The sequence below is a fragment of the Pleurotus ostreatus genome (assembly GCF_014466165.1).
Source record: "Pleurotus ostreatus strain PC9 chromosome Unknown scaffold_6, whole genome shotgun sequence".
In the NCBI taxonomy this organism is placed as follows: domain Eukaryota; kingdom Fungi; phylum Basidiomycota; class Agaricomycetes; order Agaricales; family Pleurotaceae; genus Pleurotus; species Pleurotus ostreatus.
Genome location: NW_023503161.1, coordinates 1,862,995 through 1,879,371, shown reverse-complemented (window position 1 = coordinate 1,879,371; position 16,377 = coordinate 1,862,995). Strand labels below are relative to the sequence as shown.

Sequence of the window (16,377 nt, the reverse complement as noted above, 5' to 3'; positions counted from 1 at the left end):
TGTGTTGGTTCAGGGAAATATGCACAGAATATGGCACTGATTTAAATGTCTATATCCAATTACAATACATTCATTTTAATGGAGAGGGTGTGGGAACCTCAGACAATGGAGAATGCGTGAGAACCTCCGACGGTCATTGGCACTTACTTGACGGTCAGGCTGACGGTCATGATGGTCAACTTGACGGTCAGGCTGACAGTCATGGAGAGTCACAACAGTCACTGGAGGAGTACTCACCAGTGTTCAGCATGGTAGACACAGCCTGCGATGTCCTTCAGATTTCCCTAGCATGGTGTGGGTGATAACTGTTACTGACCGTCAATCAAGCGCTCATGACGGTCATGACGGTCAGACACAATTTGTGTGCCTCATTGCTCACAAACGGGACCGCCAAACACCGTCAGAATTTGTGAAGTACATTATTAGTATGTATACATGGGATATATGCAACAAGATTTGAAGAATTCCATACTTGCAAATTAGGTTTAACCTAATAAAGTGGCGTAAAATCTTCGCGATCCCGGCAATCACGTATGTCCGGCCCCACTCGTTTGGGTGATGTGAATTTGGGGTGCCTTGCACCATGGCTGCGGATCGCTATCAATCGCGGGGCACTCCCGTAACCGTTGTCTGGGCTTCTTATCCTCGCCATCCCATTATTGCAACTGCGCGTGTGTCAGCTTAGGCACGTCAATGCTGGGACGCCGATGTCGGGCACATTCCTGCAGGTTCTCTTCTTGGATTCGTTCGTCCGTGTGCTAAGCAGGAAGTTCGAGCCTGCTAGTGGGCATGAGGAGCGTGGGGGCGATAATGTAGTGTATTGTTGGGCTGCACTGTTGTCGCGGCAAACAGTTGAGTCTGTGCTGATGGTTGAGAACCGCAATGCTATGGTGCTTACCTGCAGCCCAACCCTCGATCTGGACTATAGGAAACACGACCAGCGATTGCGGTTCGGTTGACGGCGATATCGGACGATCGAGGGTGGGGCTGCCCCGCATTGTAGCGCTCGAACCAACGCCACGTGCACGATCGAGCTCCGCTCCAATCCGTGAGCCGACTTCGGACTTACTGTCCACCTCTCAAACGTACACCACGACGACGACGAGCACGAAGTTGACAGCAACGACGACAAGTGGGATGCAATGGCAGACCCCTTCATGCTCCCCTCCACATCAACGGTTCGCGATAGGCTGAGGACGCAGAAAGGCGGCAGAGACAGGAAGAGTTAGGGAGGCCACGCACCCCCGAGCCCGCCAGTCTTGGCATGGGCTCCGACCTCTTCACCGACGCCAAACCCACACCCCAATACACTCCATCCGCCGAGCGGCTCGACGCGCTCAACAGCCGGCTCCTACTACTCTCGAATCAATTCGAGAGCTTTATAACTCTGACGACGTCCCTACAGGCCCAGCACGATGCCGCGCAATCGACCAACCTCAACCTGCAAGCGAAGGTTGGGACAAAGTCAAGACGTCTCAAAGCGGGCACGACGAGATCCTATCAGCGTCCATCTCGGCTGCCACCTCGGCCGCCTCCACTGTGGTTGCCTCCGCATTCGCAGCCAGGGACGCCCAAACGCCAGCGAAATCGGACGCCGAGAAGGCGACGTTGGAGCAACTGATGGCGGATTGGAAGAAGGCCGTCGATGGGCAGTGGAGTAGCATGCGCGTGGTGTGGTCAGAGGGACAGGCCCGGTTGATGTAGCAGACGTACCGTGGAGATGAAACGAGACGCTGCCGTCGAGCGCTGAGGATTGGCAGCGGGGATGGAGAGAAGAGAGGAGCTAGATGGAAGACGAAGGGGTGGTCCGTCCAGACGAAAGCAGAAGCAGACGGCGACGAACCTTGGAGCCCAGCTCAATCGAGTCTCGCGCGCGCGAGACTGCTCCACACCCCACGCAATCTCCCAATCTCCCATTCCCCATTCTCCCTTCTTCGTTCGCGTCGACGCGCCTCCACGGGTCCACGGCGCATGGTCGGCACGGTCGGGAGTCGGCGCAGCGGGGACAGCGCTCAGTGGACAGTGGACTGTGCAGCTGTGAGAGTGAGAGTGTGTGTGAGGGTCAGCGCGCGTCTGTGGAAAGATGGGGGCTGGCTGACCTTGTGGTTGGGTGCGGCAGTCAACTCGGCGCTGCGGGGGGCGGTGAATCCGGGAATCAATAACAAGGCAGGCGGAGACGAGCAAGGGCCAGCACCCGCCGCTTACTCGCAGTTGTGCTCTGGTTCAAGGCGGGTTCGTCAGTGTTTTGTTCGTCTTTGCGTGCACGAGCTGACGTGTCGCGCTCACAGCACACAGCAGTCATCAGTCAGCCGTTTCGCGGGTCTCGCAGAGACTCTGGGACTCAGCGAACGGTCTACGGTTACGGACACTCGGCGGATACAACGAAGGCGGCGGCGGGGTCGAACTCAAGCACACGAGGTTACTGTTGCGCAAGGCTCACGATTTCGGCCGTCAGTAGTCTGGCCAGGACTCAGGCATCACACGGATATACTACGAGGCGTGCAGCGTGCTGACAGATCAGAGGGGAGAGCGGCGGCACAGTCAGTAGACGGCTCGCGACGAGCTTGTTCGTCGTCAAGTTACGCGGCGGGGCTTCCTCGTTTACCTGTAGATACCCTGTCGTCTCGTGGACGAATAGACCGGTTTGATCTTTCACTGGCTTACTATGCGTGCGCGCCTGGCAGTCCAAGCTCAATATACGGGCTAACTAAGTCTGTGCGCATCGATCAAGTCAGTTCGCGGCCAGGATAAGTAGGGGGGAGTGATGTTCACTCACATTGTAATACGTTACGAGTGGCGTCGAGTAGTGTACATAATACATAGCGGATGTCTGACGATGCGAGCGTGTGAGTCAGCGTGAATATGATGAGATTGCGAGAGTGCAGAGTTACCAGAGACGGTGGGGTGGTGCGCAGGTAATCTCCGTCGTTTGGTGATGTTCGAGAGCGTGGTAGTGACGAATAATAAATAATATCGACGCGGATCGAGGTGAGTGAATATCGAGCGTTCGTGGGATCGAAAACACAGACTTACTGCGTCTGCTAGAGGACTGGACGACTGGACTGTGATGTATCAATGATTAGTGAGTGTTCTTGGCTTTCTATTCGTCTGCGTTGTGAACGTTTTACCTCTTCTCTTTCGTTGTTCGGGGTTGCCTTGAGTGTTCGTGCGTCGCCTGGCACCTACTAAGCACCCCGTCTCACTTGCTTCCTCCCCGCTCTGTCTCGATGAGGCCGTGGACCTGATGCGCGCGAGCGATACTTCCACGGTTTCGTTGGGCGAGTAGAGGTCGTCACAGTACTCATAGTCGTCTCGTGCAGCGCAGCGCCCCCCGTCGCAGCCTGCTATACCTCATTGTGATCGTGGACTTGATGCGCGTCAGCGGTACTTCCACGGTTGCGTTGGGCGAGTAGGCACGATCGCTGCGGTTGGATGCGACTTGAATCCCACTCCTGCATCCCCGAAATCGTGGCATCCTATTTCTTTGCGATGTGCTCGTCATTTAGTTTCGATATTTGATTTGAGCGAGTGTGTCTACTCACCGCGCCCTTTCGTTCACTGCTCTGGCCCTCGTTGTCCTCGATGCGCTTTGTGGGACAAGCGGTTGGACTTGGGTGCTTCGGTTAGGGTTGTCGGCTTCGTTTGTTCGCGCCCATTCTTTCTTTCACGTTGACGGTAGATTTGCGAGCTCGACGTTGACTTGGTTCGATCTAGCGCGTTTCTTCTTTTCGTTTGCTTTCCTTTTTCACCACATTTCGTTTCCTTCCTCCCTTCTTTTGTCTCACTTTCTGGTAGCCTGTGCCGTGAACGACCCGCGTAGACGGCTTGGGGTACGTGTCGTGTTCGATCATAAGCGCATGATCTGGTGCATTGTCTATCGTGGCTTGCCGACTCGTGGACTCGTGTGTGTGCGCGTTCCCGGTCATTTTGTGATCCTCGCGAGTCGGGGTTTTGCGCTCGACGGCCTTGGAGAGCCCAGTTCCAGCTGCACGCAAAAGCGTCATTTCAGCTCAGGCACGCTGGGGAAATGAAAGCGTACTTACTGTGCCCCGCACGCGTTCGCTTTCCCCTTCTCATTTCTCGTTCCTTCCTTCTTTCGATCACCCGATCTACCTTATTTCTTCGGCTTTTCCCTCTTCGCGAACTTGTGTATTTGTGCGTTCCTGGCTATCTGGCAATGGGCAACGTCTCCGCATGGCGAAGCTTTGCGTTCGACGGCCTTGGGTGTGAGTCCCGTACAAGCGACGCGAATATGCGGGGAGATCGCTCCTCGATTCTTCCCATCTCGCTGTCCCATTTGCAGCTTACCCGTGTGCGTGTTCGTGTTCACCCGGGTTTCGGTCGTGTGCCTGCTGCTCAGGAAGCGTCTCGCGTGTTCGTTGAACGAATGTGTCCACAGCCCATCTTCTCGCGTGTCCGAGTGCCCTGAGTGTGAACTTGCGCGTCATCACAGTTCGGGGATAAAACGAAGAGGGGGGAGACGAACGATCGTACTCCCTTTGCCTCTCGTTTCTTTTCACTTCCTTACGTTCTGCCGTTTTCTCATTCCCCATTTTCTTGTTCCCGTTCTCCCGTCCGTTCGTTTCCACGCGCAAGGGTGGCGCTCAGGCTGCGTGTCTCACTCGTCATTCGCGCCATGAGACCATTGTTCCGTTGTGTGCGCTGTCTCGCTATTCCCAACCATTTGCGACTTGACGCGGCGTCAGGGAGTCAGGGCCACTGTCGGCGGGCTGCCTCTTCTGCGTTCTGCTGTGCCCTGTAGATGTAGCTGGGTGGAGATGGAGATGGGTGGCCGGCGCCGAGCCAGCCCCCCCGCTTACTCTCCGTACTGCTAACCTCTGCTAACATCCCGTGTGTGTGTCGATCATGATCGAGTGACCTTCACATCCCTTCCTCGTGTTCTCTTTCTGCTTTCGTCGTTCAACTCCGTGTCTTTCGTTCGTTTAGTTTAGGCGTCAATGTTACGCGTGTTCCCCATTTCTCTCCACCGCACTCCTACAACCTCAAAATGACGCATGACACCGTCTGGTTCTGGTTCTCTCGTCCCCGCAAATACGGAAAGGGTGCTCACCAATGGTATGCAGCCGCGCTTTCCGTCGTCATGCTCACTGAATCATACCACGCCCAGCCGCCTCTGCGCCCATCAAGCTGGTCCTCATCCGCAAGTGCGGTATTGACCTCTGCCGCCAGTGCTTCCGAATCCAATTTGTCTACGAATTTAAATAAAGCCACTTTATACAACGTAGTTTCGAGGGAACAATAACTACAAGATGACGGCGTGCAATACATCCCTTTACATGCCATAGCCAAAGGACACCCTCTGGTACGGATCAGCGATGGGGCCAGCAAGGCCAACACCAGCAAAGGGGCTCACGCCAGCAAAGGAATTCGAGAATCCGCCGAGATGGGCAGGTGCAGGCAATCCAGACGCATGCGGGGACCCGCCTTGAAGGACATAGCCATCGAGGCCTTGCGCTTGGAGCGAGTGCATCTGCGGCATCAGATGGACCGGGCTATACGACGCGGCGCCCTGCTGCATCTGGTACATGCCGTTTTGTGTAGCGTAGAGCTCCGCCGAGGGGTGCATCGCCTGAGGAACGTGGCGCGCTGCTCCGTGTCCGCCGATACCTAGAGTGGCCAGTGCCATGGTGAGCGCCTGTTGATTGAAACCGTGCAATTGATCCATCTGCTCACGTTGCAGTTTGTTCTGAATGCGTTTGCCGTAGGGCGGATTGCGGATCAGGGGAAGGACAGGACGAATCCCTTCGACGAGGAGTGCGCGCTGGTTGGGTTCGGCCAGAGCTGCTGTATGGGCGTGGCATGGCCTTCCCATCACCTCGTCGAGCGTGCACTAGCCCCTGACGGCTGTAGGACAACATAGACTAGTGGCGTCAAATATTCTGGTACAAGCACCGAGATCTACACGTCTAAAGGCTGAGTGCGCCTCCCGTCTCGCAGATGGGGTTCTTGTATATGTGTAGGCAAAGGACATGTTATGGATACAAATACAAAGACAGACTGTGACTATTGGCGTTGTTGAAGAAAGCGATGTCGGAGTGCAATGCGGAGGTAGAGAGAGGAAGGACTAGCTTAATTCCCTAATTCGTTGTCCGTGGACTTGCAGCCCAGAGCCTGGAGAATGGCATGGGTTTGTCCATCCTCATTATCGTCTGCGATCGCGCCGTCAGGGCAATAGGCGTGGTAGTATCGCCTCCGTTGATGCGCTGAGAGATGGAGAACAGTAAAACGATCACGAAGAACGTCAAGCTGGTATACGACAAGGAAACATTAGAACATGTGCGCACACAATAGACACAGACATACGTTCTGAGGGGGCAGCTGGTTGTTTGCGAAGGGGACGGTGAGGAGGGGGGTGCGCAGACCAGCTGACTGCATCGAGTTCAAAATCTGCACGGACAGATGAGAAGGGGCAATGGATTATTGGATATGGAGTGAGCTAACCTTTGCGACGGCCCCATGATTTTGACGCATCTCGGTGGAGAGACGGTCTAACTTGTTGTCAATTCCGACTACTCTCGCGTCGATTGCGGCTACTCTCGTGTCGATTGCGGCTACTCTCGCGTCGATTCCCGCTACTCTTGCATCAAGTGCAGCTATTGCAGCAGCGTTTGCTTGGGCGGCGGTAGCAGCTTCTGCCCTGGCAGCATCGATGGCAGCTAGGAGCATGGTTTGACTTTCTTGCATTTGTTGAAGGATGGCTTGCAATCCATGTGGCTCTGGTTCTGGCTCTGGTGCTTCGTTAAGGCTCGCACGACATAAATTATGTTCCAAGAGAACGAGTTTGCCAACGGTTTCGTTTGAATAGGTGTCTATCATGGCGATCAATATTGGACAAGCAGCCGTAATTGGGTGTAATTACCAGAGACTTGGAATAAATCGCGTTTCAAATGGAAAACATTTGAAAGGTCGCGAATTGTGGGAGGATTTGAGATGGGAGGGGGACGAAAAAGACCCTTGAGCTCGTCGTCTGGTGGCCATTCGAAGGCTGCCATTGGTGATGGGAGAGACGAGAAGAGCTTGCGTATGTACTGCCAAATACAAGTACTGCCAAATACAAGTAAACTAGACCCCGTGATCGTGCCGACTTCCCACGGTGACCATCCGACTATAAACTATGCATTGAAAATGGCATCTTCAATTCATAGGCAGTGGAGATCGCGTATGCACACGCTTCCTTGCTGTATTATTGGCAGTCAGTTGATTTAAATTCAGTGTGTTTGCTAAGTCACACATCTAGCTATTTGCGCGAGCCAGGACTGGGGGAGGATGGATATAATCGTCGTTGGTAACTTTGTGACAGCCAGTCAAGTGCAGCGGAAGTGGTACACGAAGATTATTGGGAAGATTAGCGGTGGTGACTATAGGCTTGGGGCGATAAGTGCCAACTCTGGTTCATTGGTTCTGTGTGTTCTGATGAGCGATGTGTAGAATTCTGCCAACATCATTGTGCAGAATCGCATGACTGGGCAGCTTGAGGAGGAGAAGATGCAAGTCTACGTACGGCTTGGGATACGTCTGCTTTACAAGGTGAGTATCATGCACTGCCTTCCCCGCTAATGATGTAGACTAACCTCGGTTTTCTGTCTAGGGTGCGAAGAGTCAGATGGAGGGTGGTAGAGGTAAGTTAGCTTCCCATCGAATGTCTTTTTCTGCTAAGCATGCCGTTCAGCTCGTGGGCTCCTGGGGTCTCTATCTATCAAACAAGGATTGACGTATGACGCCCCTCAATCAGCGGCCGATATCCCAGGTTTTATCGTGTTCCATAACCTCAAAGTCGACAAAATCTCAAACCTGTTAGACTCGTTTAGTGAGTTCTTCTCCCTCCTACGCATAGCTTCTCGAAGCATCTTGCATACACTATGGGCTTCGGGGATATCAGCGACGGCAGGCAATCGGCGCCCAGCCCTCCAAAGCCTACCATCCCGACTCGAACACCTCATATCCATATCATACACGGAACGCAGATGGTGTACTCTATTTACAACATTTGTGATGCCAGACCTCCGTTCTGTACGCCATCGATCTTGAACGCCCTCGACGGCGAGTCCTTGAGTCCGTGGCCTCTCATGAGTCCCCGCAGGCCCTGTCGCACGCACCCCAAAGGCAGCACGGTTATATGCGTCCAGCTTCAAGGTGTCACAGTTAACGGCGTCCAATTGCAGCACATTCATGCGCAGACCTGCCTCGTGAGTCGTGTAGCTTCGCGACGCCTTCGGCTTGCTCGCGGGGATCCCTCAACTACTGCACCTCTAGTGTCTCCATCGTGCTCGGAGAACCGGCGAGGATAACACTTCCTACCCCACGATGGCCCCAAAGCTCAGACGCCCGAGGTGTCCATGTAAGCCATTAATAATGGCCAGTGGATTCTCCTGCGACGACCATTATAATTCATGGGCTTCTCAGAGTCGTGTACCCGGTATTATAATGGCTGGGGTATGTCATTATAGTGTAGCCTCGTCCGCCTGGGTACGCATTGTAATGTAATGCCGCTGGCAGCACTTCTGGATGAATTATAATGTGAACGCAGGATACTTACCTGCTCCGCTATATGCATTATAATGCCATCACCGTCCGGCATATAATAATGCGCACATGGGAAGACGGGCGTCGAACGGCATTATAATGCTGGTACGTCTCAGTAAATTACAATGTGAGCATGGGAGACTTACGTGCCCCATTGGATGCATTATAATGCCATCGTTTTGTGGTGGTATACTATAAATGTGCGCGCGGGAATGCGGGCGTCGCCTGGCATTATAATACTGGTACGTCTCAGCGAATTACAATGCAAACATGGGAGACTTACGCACCGACCAGCAGAATTCAGGCCTATACGTCCGTAGGATGTATCAAATGACCGTACCTACAGTTCCATCGTGATACATCAACGAGTCTACTTACAGTTGGCTACTGAGTGATACATCACACAGTCAATACACGTGCTGTTCTGCTCAAAATGGTAGTCCCTCACGTGTGACGGCGCTTAGGTTCCTCGTGTTGGTTCCCTTGTGCCCACCCCGCGCCCGCCTCCTTAAACAGGACAGCATCGCGCCCATCAAGATCTGGATCTGGCTGGCTCTTCATTTCCATTGCGCCAACCACCTCCTTGGCAACCTACTCTCCAATCTAGGTATATCTAACATACACGTAATTAAAACATACCTCAAAGTGATCTTTCGAATGTTTCCCCTCCCTCCTTGCCCCCTCCTCCCTTGAGGTGAGTCAGTGACCTGTATGGGTATGGAGTATCCCACCCAATAAACTCGCGTCCGTGGCGTCGTTTGCTAGTTCCTTGTTATCCTTGTTATCTTCGTTAGTTTCTCAGATTCATCCCGATCCTGCAGCAATGACATCATTTTCTCAAACAGATCATTCCTTGGAAATTGGTTCAGCCATCTTGGCCATTGCGCGCTTATTCAATGGGTTTTACCCATTGCCCATGCTTCAAATCGTGTGACCTGTTTAGGGGCCTCCTATCTCCATTTCCTCGCTATCCAGACGACATAGACTACAGGTGCAGAATTATAATGGTAGCCCGGGCCGTGTCGTTATTCGTGTACACAAAACACTCCATCCTCTAAGTGTATAAGTTCGGCGCCATCTGGACTTAGTCTGGACACATTCAATCTTGTTGATGCGTACTCTGCAGATCAACAACATATCTGTCTATCCATGACATTTACGTACACTTGCCACAATCGCGAGCATTCATTGTTTGAGTCTGGCTTGCAAGAGCGCAAGTGCGACCTTCCTCACAAGTATTTTGGACCAAAGTTAATGAGCTTGACATTTGAATACTACTAACACTAAGGTACGTGATATGTATTGAAACAGGGGGCGGGGCAAGGTGGACAAGCAACGAGCAAGACGTAGGATTACAACGCATAATTACGAACATCAAAAACTATGTGCAGGAAAGGGTACAAGAATTCTGCGGGCAAAATTTACAGAGAAGGCATGAGAAAGAAGTATAGGAATACTGTGATCAAGATGGGGGCGGCACAAGTGGGATATACAGAAATGATACAAGTAGGATATGGTAACAGAGCAAATGAAAGCTCATTTCTTCTTTTGACTGACGATCTGCTTCCGTGTTCCCTTTGATGGGGGAACATACCCCACATCTGCCAGGTGAGGAGGTAGATTGGAGATGCGCTGCGGCCGGCTTGTGGCTGGGGCAGCTGAAACCTTCTGTTGTGTATGTTTCTTCGGGGCAGGGGGTACCTGTTCTTCGTTTGCTGCAAGCTCCTTGCACCCCCGTTTCTTGTTTTTTTGGCGGAACTGGTACGTTCTCCTTCTCCGGTAGTGGCTCGGAGGGAGACCCTGGGATGGCGGGGGGCGGTGCTAAAGGCTCGGCACCTGCAGACAGAGTCGCCGCCACAGGTGTCACGGCGGGAGCAGCTGGAGTCGACGTGGAGGAGGAAGAAGGTACCATTGTGCTGGCTGGGGTGACGACAGTAGGTGAAGAGCTTGGCGGTGGGAGTTCTGCCGGAATCGATGCTGGCAAAATCGTAGGAATCATTGGTGGGGCAGATGCCACGGGAGTCGTAGGAGTTGGAGTTGCCGCCGAAGGCGATATTGCGGGATTTGTTGGTGCCATGAACCCCGCATGAGCCGTTGGGGATAGGGACACTTCTGAAGACAAAATTGGGAGGATCATTGGCGTGCTGGATGCTTCGTGCATCATCGAGGATAGACTGACAGTCACAGGCAAGATTGCAGAGGGCGTTGGCATGGTGGAGGCTGCGTGAATCGTCAATGATGGAGTCTCTGTTGCAGGCAGAATTGGGGGGATTGTTGGTATGGTGGAGGCCGCGGAAATTGTCGAGGATGGAATTGCCGGAACAGGCAAAATCGGGGTGATCGTTGATATGGTGGAAACCACGGGAATCGTGGAAGATAGAGCCACCGATGAAGGCAAAATTGGGGGAATCGTTGGTGTGATGGGGGTCGGGTGAATTGTTGGGGATAGAGTTGCTGTTGCAGGCATGACGGGACCTGTCGTGGGTGACGAAGATGGGACAAGCTTGGCAGGAAGTGCTGAATGAAGGGTAGGTTGGACGGGTGGCGGGGTTCCCGTTGAACTTGCTGGCATCCCTACGGCTGGTGTGGCGGATGTGATGGCCAGAGTTGACGGAGAACCCATGGCCGGAAAAGGGTCTCTAGAAGCTAGGAATTGAGGGAGAGGCTGCGTGGGTAGAAGTGGGAGATGGTAGGTTGGCTGATGGAAGTTCGTATTCCAGAGTGGGGCTTCATTATCCCACTCTTAGCTTGGCGAAGGGAGGCGAACACTCTCATGGATTTGGTACACGGTTAGTGACGAGGAACTCTCAGATCCCGGCGAGGTTCAGGCCTGTAAGTCTTGATTAGAGATTTGCAACTTATACTTATGGCTCTACTTAGGTCTTCGTGTCGAATGGGTTAAAGCTCGTGCTCGAGCGGAGAGATGGCGGGAGGAAGTCCTGTTACTTGAAGAAGAAATGTGCCGCGCCATCGCCTACTGCTGCTGGAAAGCTGAATATTGGGAGAACGTATCACGCATCAAATTGTCAGACGACGCCTCGGTGCAAGAGGGGGGGAGAGCATACGCACACCGTCAGGCCAACTACGAACGACGCCGAGCTGCACAATGGGAGAGCAAGTGGTGCGCCATTCGTGATCGCGCATCGTTGGTCGTTACTTCGACACTGAATCAAACAGAGAATAACATTGTAGTCCCCCCTTTGGTAGTCGAGGTGGGGTCGGTGGGGTGCACGAGGGGGAATTATAAACCGAGAACATGGAATTATAATATGAGACGGGGGTATGTGGGGAGGAATTATAATATGCCAATAGGGAAGGCCAGAGGGCATGGTGTGAGCGGTAGGGGGAATTACAATGTACCTTATAATGTTGGCCACTGGAGTCTCACTCAGCCACGAATAATAATGCGATGGTCAGGAGAATACTATAGGTATTATAATGTATCTACATGGACTATTGGACGCCCAGACACGGCTCGCAGCGCAAGCCTGCTACATCTACATACCACAGCACCTGCTTCCCTGCTCTCCTCCTACACACGCCACACGAGAGTACTGGGTGCTGGGTGTTGTGTATTGGGTACCGAGGCGCGTGAAGGCCATCGAACAGACAAATGTACAAACGGACAAACAGTCGAACTTCATTGTTACATATCTGTTTAATTTGTTTATCTGTTGCTTTCGTCATTTACTCGTCCGTTTATCCATTCGCACCCGTGTATCCGACCAGTGTTCTCCATACCTGTACCCCCATACCTTTACCCCAATGGCGACTGGCCCCTGCAAATTGGGTATACCATCGTACCGAATCCAAGCGCTTCACCACTAACTTCGCACAATTTTTCCGATCCTTCGAACCATGAGCGTGTAACATAGTCTATGTAGGGCGGTCTACATGTGTCCCGCTGAGCGAGTTTTTCTCACAGCGCGACATTCGGAACCGTAGGCCAAGAGGCCAGTGTATTTTTCTGGCTGCGTGCCCATACTACTGTTTGCTATCGTTATCCTTCGACGGTTTCGGAGTTTTATCTTGATTGAACTCGATAGTGGCCACTCGACTCCCTAACGATGCGCTACCCAATCTTGTTCAACCCCTTGGAAGCATTACGAACTTTCGCAATGCACGATCGCATGCTGCTGTCTTGCAAGGCTATGCAGGTACGTGCTGTGTGATTCCATTTGTTGCGGATGCACATTTATTACGGACAAATACGGTCCAAAGGTCGCCCAGACGGAGATCCCAGGCATGTGCCGCTGGCCGAAGCTGATAAGGCGCACGCACGGGCAATACAGCTTGCTACGTTAGTCCCCTTTGACGATATACCCCGTGAGTGGCCCATTGCCTCGTCATTGGCTTTAAGGCTGAACAGACCAGGATCCAACGCGGCAACACTCCAAGAGATCCTAACTAAGTTGGACGGCCTAGAAGACCGGCTCACAGCAAAAGTTGATGCAGTGGAAGTGGCCATCGGACAACGGATTGCTCGTCTGGAGGAGACCGTTCGAGCATCAACCATTGCATCTTTAAGGGTATCTTTTCCCAGTTTTTTCACCAATACTAGGCTCAACCTTTTCTCACAGGCTCTCAATGGTGCTCGAGAGGAAGGCGCTCTCATCCCATACGAGATTATTCCCTTCCCTGATGGGAAGCATCCCACAGATGCAGAGGTAACACCACTCATCGTGGCAAAATACTCTTTCATTCCGATTAACCCCTTTTCTCAGTTTCAGAAACATAATCAGCGTCACCCCTTCCCGCTTTTGCGCAAGATGGCCAACATCGTCCAACTGAACCGGGGTGACCTGCTTCGCTACTTGCAACACTACGGCATTACCCCAGCCAACATGCCAGCGGATGAGCCCGGGAGACACAAGCTGTTGTGCGAAATGATTGGAGTCTCGGTGATCGTGATTAGGCATCATTTTGCTTAAGTTCACTCCATGTAGGTGCGTGTATGATAAAGGTGGTTAAAATAAATGCTACGCCATATCTGAGGTGTCCATGCAATATAAGAGCCTTTGATATGTTGGCTACTTTAGTTCGAAATCAACTTTTTCACCATCTCTTGGTCGTGCGCATGCGTAATCACGCCTCCTCGACGAACGCCGTTAGCCCAATCAAGGGTGTCATTCAGCGTGAGAGGGTATCTCGCCTCGCCATTGCGGCCACTCCAATCGAAGTCGATGATTTGAAGATTCTCCGTGCTTGAGACCAGAACATTGGGTGGTCGTAAATCACCGTGGACCCATCCGTCCCGGCCAAGCGTCTTCAAGGCTTCGTTGAGTAGATCTTGTAGCCTGTCCTTGGGACCCCGGTGCTCGCCGAAAGTCGTACCGCTGACCCAGGCCATAACAACCATCCTGAGCCCACCAAAATCAACGGCGTTGGGGTCATCCGTGCCGTCATAGAGAAGCTCTGGCGCGAGGTTGACTGCATGAAGAACGCGATGAACTTGGCCGCCGTAACGACGGACAAATTTCACGACGATTGAGCGTTGATCGGATAAGGATGTGGTCTTCGCCTTGAAAACGGCCTTCGCAGGGAGCTTCAAAGATGCGGACCTATTGACCAAGATATCCTCGTACACAAATTCGACGGAGTTGCCGCCGCAGGGATAAGATGTCTGGGATGGGAAACAAGCGGAGCGGGGGAAGGATGAAGAATGACCATTTGGTTCAAGGGTGGTGTAATAGTGAATAAGATCGCGGCAGCACGTCTTTAGCGCGAATAGTATGTTCGCAACTTGTAAGAGGCAATCATCGTGTAGGGGATCAAACCCGATGTAGACCATGTCGGTGAGTTGCTGGGCCATTGGTTCAGCACCGAAGAAAGCGCCACCTACGGAGAGCCAGGGCCCAGCAATGGCAAGGGTAAAAACAGGAATTCCTGAAATTGACAGGAGCGGGAGGCGCTAGAAGGGCTGAGCACCGGAAGATAACACGTACACTGGGGACTCTTACCTTCGGATTGACGGCATACTTGCGATAACTCAAACTACTCTGCACGACCGGGCAGCATCCCCCTGCCCCGATTTCATTCTTGAGTTCCCACAGGAGGGAAACTAGCCTCTGGCCTTGAGCGCGGAAGCTCTGCTGGCCATCACTGCAAGAGCGATCCGCGTTTGCGACCGCATCGTCCATGGCGAGGAGCTCCTCCAGGATGGGCTCCAGAGCATGCCGTCGGTCATGCTCCTTTTTATATACCTTCGACGATACAAGGAGAAATTTGTGAACGCTGTTCACAAATGTCTGGGGGATACAGTTGTGCGCTTCTAGCTCCCGCAAGTCCCGCCTAATCAGTTGTAGGAACCGGGCAGACACGGGATGAAAAATAGCAATAGGGGGGCCTCGATTGTAAAAGGGGCGGCCGTTCAACACAGGCCCTTTCTCCTGCTCTGAACCAAAGTTCGTCACTTTCGCGCCATCGGAAGGTGACATGGCCTTCTTTGCGAGATCAAGAGATGTTTGGAAGACTAAAATAGAATGAGAACTGGAAGATAGGTAGATCAAGAAAAACATACGCTTAACAAGCCGAGGAATGTCGGCACCTTCTGAGTCCAGGAGGACTTGAGTCATGAGCTGGTCATCTGCATTCTCAACGCATCAACAGTGTTCAAAGTTGGTGAGACCTGTTTGCGCACCGAAAACAACAAGAGAGACTTGATCAGTTCCCAGCTGCAGTGATTCCAGAGTCACATTGTCGTCGTTATTCAGCTCCACTCCATGGGTGCTTAGGTCACGGGCGATTGTGTCGAGGGCGAGCTTCTTGGAGCGATGAACGGACTGTTTAAGCTGTGAACACAATGAGTAAGTCTTGTGGAAAAGAAGTAATGGAACGACTGACTTGCCATAGATGAAATAGCGGCGACTTCAGCAAGGCCTGGTATTCTGTATGAATGGCCGCACGTAAACGATCCACTCGTACAACGCCATAGGATGGGGAGAGCGCGGAGACTGAAGCTCAACCAATAGACGTATGCTGAGGAAGGCCTGCTACAAAGAAGCGGACGAGATCAGCGTCAATGGACATGTTGCTGCGATTTTGCAAAATCTCGCACAGCGTGCAGGATAACATATTGTTGCTAACATTACATATCCAATATGTGGAGTAAATGTGCAATAATCCTTCAATATAGAGTCGTGTAATATGTGATAAATATTTACTCACAATGAGAGGTTTAAGTCAGTTGAGGATAATACTGCCGTTGCTATCTCATACTCATTACATATTGGTCACACTCGAGATAACTGGGTATGACATGCTTAACTGAGATATTCTTCAGATAGCAACAAAATACTACCGCAGATAATATCTGACCCTGCACCCAGTGTCGCGACGACGAAATCAGAACAGTGGCAGTCCCGTGTGCTTAGTAAGCAGCTAGCTATAAGTCGTTATTCTTCACCGCCCCTTTATCGTACCGCATGTTCCCCTCTCTTACCTTCGGCTCTACTCTTATTCTACCACATGGTCTCTGGCTGCTTTGTCCTTATTTTGGCCCAGTTCTGCTTAAGTATAAATACCACGCATGTATACGATAGAGGGCAGAGTTCCCTGAAAATACAAACGGTTATTCCTTTCACTTCGACGGACAGACTCTACCTTCCCCTATATTCCCTATCTCCGTGTACGTGACCGCTACAACTTAGTGCTCCACGTTACATACTAGCTGCAGCACGCTGACCCTTCATCGTATACACCCCTCCTCTGCTTATGCATCCCCCTTCCCTCCCTGTCCTATACCACACCATCGCTACCGTTGACGTGTCGGCGGTGGATTCGCAGATCCCCTCGACATCGCTAGGCCCTTTGGCGCGTCCGTCGTGAATGGTA

The 16,377-nt window shown here is 52.3% G+C and overlaps 7 protein-coding genes across 7 annotated transcripts; 3 read left to right on the top strand and 4 right to left on the bottom strand.

The window, feature by feature from the left end:
- Window positions 1-583: 583 nt before the first annotated feature.
- On the top strand, window positions 584-1,750 carry PC9H_008872 (uncharacterized protein; the record flags this gene model as incomplete). Its single annotated transcript, XM_036778379.1, has 6 exons — window positions 584-619; window positions 681-890; window positions 929-981; window positions 1,121-1,224; window positions 1,406-1,671; window positions 1,721-1,750. 6 exons carry the CDS (start codon window positions 584-586, stop codon window positions 1,748-1,750), a joined length of 699 nt encoding a protein of 232 aa, XP_036629807.1.
- Window positions 1,751-5,293: 3,543 nt separating this feature from the next.
- PC9H_008871 (uncharacterized protein) lies at window positions 5,294-5,833 on the bottom strand (the record flags this gene model as incomplete). Its single annotated transcript, XM_036778378.1, has 1 exon — window positions 5,294-5,833. One exon carries the CDS (start codon window positions 5,831-5,833, stop codon window positions 5,294-5,296), a length of 540 nt encoding a protein of 179 aa, XP_036629806.1.
- A 257-nt stretch (window positions 5,834-6,090) lies between these two features.
- PC9H_008870 (uncharacterized protein) lies at window positions 6,091-7,013 on the bottom strand (the record flags this gene model as incomplete). The annotated part of the gene is made up of 4 exons (XM_036778377.1): window positions 6,091-6,267; window positions 6,325-6,408; window positions 6,463-6,830; window positions 6,881-7,013. 4 exons carry the CDS (start codon window positions 7,011-7,013, stop codon window positions 6,091-6,093), a joined length of 762 nt encoding a protein of 253 aa, XP_036629805.1.
- Window positions 7,014-7,479: 466 nt separating this feature from the next.
- On the top strand, window positions 7,480-8,371 carry PC9H_008869 (uncharacterized protein; the record flags this gene model as incomplete). The annotated part of the gene is made up of 5 exons (XM_036778376.1): window positions 7,480-7,548; window positions 7,610-7,640; window positions 7,691-7,828; window positions 8,102-8,207; window positions 8,275-8,371. 5 exons carry the CDS (start codon window positions 7,480-7,482, stop codon window positions 8,369-8,371), a joined length of 441 nt encoding a protein of 146 aa, XP_036629804.1.
- Window positions 8,372-10,080: 1,709 nt separating this feature from the next.
- PC9H_008868 (uncharacterized protein) lies at window positions 10,081-11,167 on the bottom strand (the record flags this gene model as incomplete). The annotated part of the gene is made up of 2 exons (XM_036778375.1): window positions 10,081-10,245; window positions 10,310-11,167. 2 exons carry the CDS (start codon window positions 11,165-11,167, stop codon window positions 10,081-10,083), a joined length of 1,023 nt encoding a protein of 340 aa, XP_036629803.1.
- A 63-nt stretch (window positions 11,168-11,230) lies between these two features.
- PC9H_008867 (uncharacterized protein) lies at window positions 11,231-13,475 on the top strand (the record flags this gene model as incomplete). Its single annotated transcript, XM_036778374.1, has 8 exons — window positions 11,231-11,233; window positions 11,292-11,376; window positions 11,425-11,451; window positions 12,013-12,159; window positions 12,591-12,701; window positions 12,766-13,073; window positions 13,125-13,211; window positions 13,269-13,475. The coding sequence occupies 8 exons, from the start codon at window positions 11,231-11,233 to the stop codon at window positions 13,473-13,475; spliced, it is 975 nt and encodes a 324-aa protein (XP_036629802.1).
- Window positions 13,476-13,579: 104 nt separating this feature from the next.
- Window positions 13,580-15,573, bottom strand: PC9H_008866 (uncharacterized protein; the record flags this gene model as incomplete). Its single annotated transcript, XM_036778373.1, is given in 7 exon segments — window positions 13,580-14,455; window positions 14,505-15,016; window positions 15,065-15,130; window positions 15,185-15,335; window positions 15,388-15,423; window positions 15,450-15,533; window positions 15,553-15,573. The coding sequence occupies 7 exon segments, from the start codon at window positions 15,571-15,573 to the stop codon at window positions 13,580-13,582; spliced, it is 1,746 nt and encodes a 581-aa protein (XP_036629801.1).
- Window positions 15,574-16,377: the final 804 nt, after the last annotated feature.